The sequence below is a fragment of the Rhododendron vialii genome, chromosome 5a, assembly GCF_030253575.1.
Source record: "Rhododendron vialii isolate Sample 1 chromosome 5a, ASM3025357v1".
Lineage (NCBI taxonomy): Eukaryota > Viridiplantae > Streptophyta > Magnoliopsida > Ericales > Ericaceae > Rhododendron > Rhododendron vialii.
The window spans coordinates 26,861,659-26,866,726 of record NC_080561.1 but is presented as its reverse complement, the minus strand read 5'-3'; the positions used below and the strand labels follow the sequence as shown (position 1 = coordinate 26,866,726).

At 43.3% G+C, this 5,068-nt stretch overlaps 1 protein-coding gene across 1 annotated transcript; it reads right to left on the bottom strand.

Annotated features, from left to right (window-relative positions):
• Positions 1 to 2,273: 2,273 nt before the first annotated feature.
• On the bottom strand, positions 2,274 to 3,326 carry LOC131327754 (uncharacterized). The gene is made up of 2 exons (XM_058360889.1): positions 2,727 to 3,326; positions 2,274 to 2,684 (listed from the first exon to the last, which is right to left on the bottom strand). Exons 1-2 carry the CDS (start codon positions 3,324 to 3,326, stop codon positions 2,274 to 2,276), a joined length of 1,011 nt encoding a protein of 336 aa, XP_058216872.1.
• Positions 3,327 to 5,068: the final 1,742 nt, after the last annotated feature.

Here is a 5,068-nt window from a genome sequence, read left to right as displayed (position 1 = left end):
TTGACAGGGGAGACATGTGGAAACGTATTTGGCCACGTCCTTCTTGATTCCAGCCCACCAATATTGTCGGTGGAGGTCTTGGTACATCTTGGTGCTCCCTGGGTGGACGGCGAAATTGGAATGGTGGAATTCTTTAAGTACTGCTTTCCGAAGGGTGCTAATGTCTGGTACAAAAATTCTTCCTTGGAAGTGGAGGCTCTTGTCAGCGTGGATTTCCCATCCGGTTGCTGCTTTTCCAATTGAGAGTTGGTATCTGATGAAGTCACATTCTTGTTCAAAGGTTTGGGCTAAAAGAATTTCTCAGTGTAAGGCCGTGGTTGCGACCATGGCGAAAAGACAAGCGTCGGCGCCTTTTGCGGTTGGCTGCAACTTGAATCTGTTAAGGTCTTCCATCCATCTCCTTTGCCTCATGTTTAGCTCCTTTTAAGTAAACAAATATTTCAAACTCTTGCGGTCCATGAATACCTCGAACTACTCTCCGTATAGATAGTGTCGCCAAGACTTTAGGGCTAACACTACTGTTGCCAGCTCCAAATCGTGAGTCGGATAGTTCCTTTCATGTGGCCTCAATTGTCGAGATCCGTAAGCAACAACCTTTCCATTTTGCATGAGTACAGCTCCCAATCCATCTTTAGATGCATCACAGTATACTGTATACCCTATGTCTCGTTCGGGGATGATCAATATAGGAGCGCTAGTCAACCTCTTCTTAAGTTATTGGAACGACTTCTCACATGCTTCATTCCATTCAAACTTAACCCCTTTTTGGGTTAGTCATGTCAATAGTTTTCCCAAGATGGAGAAATCTTGAATGAATCTTCTGTAATAACCAGTTAATCCTAAGAAACTTCTAATCTTGAACACTGTAGAAGGTCTTTTCCAATCTATGACCGCTTCTATCTTGTTGTTGTCGACTGAAATTCCTTTCTCTGACACCATGTGTCCTAGGAATTTGACTTCTTTCATCCAAAATTCGCACTTGCTGGCCTTTGCATACAAATGATTGTATCGAAGGACTTGAAGGACAATTCTCAAGTGGTTTTCGTGTTCTTTCTCCGTTGGGGAGTATACAAGGATGTCATCGATGAACATTACCACAAATTTGTCCAAGTACGACATGAAAATCTGGTTCATTAGACACATGAAAACTGTAGGAGCATTGGTTAGGCCGAACGGCATGACTACGAACTCGTAGTGTCCATAATGTGTGCGGAACGCCGTCTTTGGTATATCACAATCTCAAATTCGCAATTGGTGATATCCAAACCTTAGATCAATTTTTGAGAAATAAATCGAACCTCTCAGTTGGTCGAACAAGTCATCTATTCTTGATAGTGGGTATCGGTTTTTGATTGTGACCTTGTTGAGTTAGCGGTAGTCGATACAAAGTCGGAGCGTTCCCTCTTTCTTTTTGACAAATAAAGCAGGGGCTCCCCATGGTGAAGTACTGGGATGTATAAAACCCTTCTCTAAGAGTTCTTGAAGTTGCATATTTAATTCTCGTAATTCTGCTGAAGCCATCTGATACGGGGCCATAGAAATTGGGGTCGTACCGGACTGTAACTCGATGGTGAAATCTATTTCCCTTGGCGGCGGTAATCCTGGTAATTCCTTGGGAAACACGTCCTTGTATTCGCAGACGATGTGAGGAAGGTCCAACTCCATTCAATTCGTTTCTTCCAACATGAGGCTCGCAAGCCATCCGAAAAGTTTCTTATGCCATTTCGTTTTGTGTGCGTTAGGTGCAGAAGGGTCTTGTCTATCCCCCTTAAACTTGAAACATGTTCCATCTAATGAATAAGCTGTCACCATCTTTCGATGGTAGTCTATGACAGCTCGGTGTGCGGTCAACCAGTTCATCCCGAGTATGACGTCAAAGTCCGTCATTTCGATTACTCGTAAGTCGCATGTTAACCGCAAGTTCTATACTTCTAGTTCGCACCCTTTGTAGACTAGTACTACCGAAATCTTACCCCCTAATGGTGAGGTCACATGCATAGTCATCTTTAGGGGTTCAGTTTCTAATCCAAGTGTAGATACACATGCGACAGATATGAATGAGTGCGAAACTCCGGAATCAAATAGTGCTTGAACGTATGTGGTATAAAGAGTGAGGGCACCTTGGATTACTGCAGGGTCCATTTCCTCTTCCTTTCCTTACAGTGCAAACACCCTCCCTGCATTGGCTGGGTTGGCCCGTTTGGTCCTCTGTTCTGAAATGAGCGGGTTGGTGGTTGGTTCCACCCTCCACGCGGTTGGTTTTGTCCTCCGGGTTAGTTACCATTCCAAATCGGCCTAGCTTGATTCTGATTTTCAGATCCTGTGGTCTTGACTTGATTTTGCGACGGTTGTTCTCCCTGGTTTTCGACTTGGATCAATTTGGGGCAGTGGACCTGGATACGCCCTTCTTCGTGAAAGAAATAACAGCGGCGGCCTGGATATTGATTCTGGGGAAAGTGGTTGCGGTTTGGCCCAGGGTTAGGGTTTGAGTTGGGGTTGGGGTTTCTCCAGGGTTGGTAGGGTTGGTTGTGTTGTTTTGGACGATGGTTGTTCTGAGAATAGGGTTTTGGAGCAACATACCCTTGGTTGTTATTTCGAATAGGTCCTCCTTGTTGTGGTGCGGCCCTTTTTGCATCCCCGATCTTATAATAGTCGTTGAGTTCTCTTTCCTTAATCAAAGTGGCCTGCACCACCTATGCATAAGTTGAGAGTCATAACCCAACTACCTTTTCTTTGAGTGCGTGGTCCAGTCCCCATTCGAATTTTCTAGCCTTAGCCGATTCGGTTGGTATGTACTCTGTGGCGAAGCGTGACAGTTCGTCGAATCGGGACATGTATTGAGTCACTGTCATGTTTCCCTTACGCAAGGTCATGAATTTTTGTGTCATTTCATCTTTCATAGGGGCTAGAAAGTACTTTTCCAAAAAGATAGCCTCGAATTGAGCCCACATAAGTGTGGCAAGGTTGATAGTAGTTTTGGTGGCTTCCCACCAACAATCCACCTCTCCTTCAAATTGGTAAGTGGCCAGAGCTATCTGGTCAGCACTTAGCTGGACTCCCAAAGCTTCCAACATCTTCTTAATTTGTCGGATCCAATGGTTGGCAACAAGAGGGTCAGGTGTCCCTTGGAAGGTTGGGGGTCTTTGCTTCCTGAATTCAGAAAGGAAGTAAGCGCGGTTTTGGGTTCTTGGTTGCTGCATAGGTGGGTTGGTGGCTAGGGTTTGTAGGATTTGTGCAACATTGTTAAGGGCGTTGGTGATGAGTGGTTCTTGTGATTGCCCGTTCTGTTGACCGTTGCTCACAGATTCCTCATGAGTTTCCACCATCTAAATACTGTTATAAATTAGTAAGGGGGTTTTATTATAAGAACATATATATTTGTATATCTATTATATACATGGAAACAGAATGTTAAAGGAAACCTTTCTTTATTAACAAACGAATCAAGTACATTATTCATGTCAAAACATCTACAGAAATGTGTAGCTACTACAATAGGAGTAAAAAAAAAAAAAATTTCCTTCTACCACAACTATTTCCCTAGAAAGAACAAAAATGTGTTGTGTGTGAAATGACTAGTAGATGCTAGAGAAATCGATCAGTAGAAAAGTGTCGGATAGTGCTCCTCGAGTAGATCCTGTGACTCGACGGTGTCCTTGGTAAGCCCGTAACAGCGCCATGTTACTCGCCATAGTGGTTCTTCTTGTCCTTCGTTGGGGTTTGGGTTGTTATAGGGTTCTCGGCGGATGGGTATCTCAGTATAGGTGATGTGATCGGTGAAGTCGGCATCCTCTATAATGATACGATGTCCTTGTTCAGGGCGGGTCCTTGTGACTCGTGAATAATGGATGCGGTCGGTGTAATGTTCCTGGAATCCTGGGGGTACAGCGATGAGGTAGTATCCATTATAGCATGGGGCTCGGATCTGTACTGGCCCTAGGTAAGCGGACTGGGATCGGATCATGAATGGGCAAAGGTATAACGGTTCTAGCTATATATAGACCCAAGTGTTTGGATCATAGTCAGAATGGTGTCCTATCCATGGAATTCCTGCGGGTCGAGCCATCTTAGGATGAGGTGGAGGGTCGGCATCTATGACTTCACACTCACTGTCGGATTCTTCCATTGGTACTGGGGCTGGAGAAGGTGGAAGTTCTTGCATTTCGAACCGTTGACTTGTCAGCCACCACTGCAGCTCGGCATCCATGTCTCTGGGTGCATCTATGGGTAAGAGCTAGCCATAGTAGTCCATTTCTGGCTCTGTTAAAAATCCATCGTCACTGTCACTGCTATTTTCCGCATCTTCTTCCAATTTCGGCTCAGCATCGCCCATCTCTACACCTTGGTTTTGTACTTGTTCTTCTTCTAGTACTATTGGCTCTTCCTGTAACGACCCGAATTTTTACGTCAATTTGTTTTAACATTTTATTATAATTCTTTTGCTAAAAATTATTTTAGGACCCTGGTACAGGATAAGCAAGAGGAATAGTGGATCCATGAGACGGTTGTAGTTAGTGGATGTGGAAGGAAAGGTTCTCATGGAGATGATCCTTAGATTTCATGTAAAATGATGGATAGTAAAGAAAAAGACGATGTGCTATAATTATGTACCTCTCGTGTATTATCAATTATGATATTATTGTTATTATTGAATGCTAATTGTAGAGTAAGGGGTTGGTAGGATTGGGATTATTCTACTGGGTGAATTATCACTCACGGATACGTTTGTATCCTGGTAAATCAGTTGCTTCGGAGATCAATTTGCCAGAGGGTGCAGGGTTCAATGATGGAGCAGTTTGACACAGGAGGAATACCAAGGGCGAAGATCAAGGATGCTTGAGATCTGTATCAAGACTAGAGTCGCTCTGAAAATGTTTAAATAAAATGTTAGATTTTTTTTTAATTTTTAAATGTAAATTTTGTATAATGACAAATAGGGGCCTAGTAGTTTGTAAAATTCAGTATATTTTAGGGTTAATGCTTCCGAAATTTTGTGAAAAATCGGGGCGTTACAAGTACCCTAGAGTTTTAGGCACTTTCATTAACTTTCAGTTCTTAGTGAACTTTC

Bases quoted from the DNA above. Each gene is read 5' to 3' on its own strand.
- LOC131327754 (XM_058360889.1), bottom strand. From the start codon at position 3,326: ATGGTGGAAACTCATGAGGAATCTGTGAGCAACGGTCAACAGAACGGG. The intron at 2,685-2,726 runs GTAGTTGGGTTA...TAGGTGGTGCAG, and splicing joins ACCACGCACTCAAAGAAAAG to GCCACTTTGATTAAGGAAAG.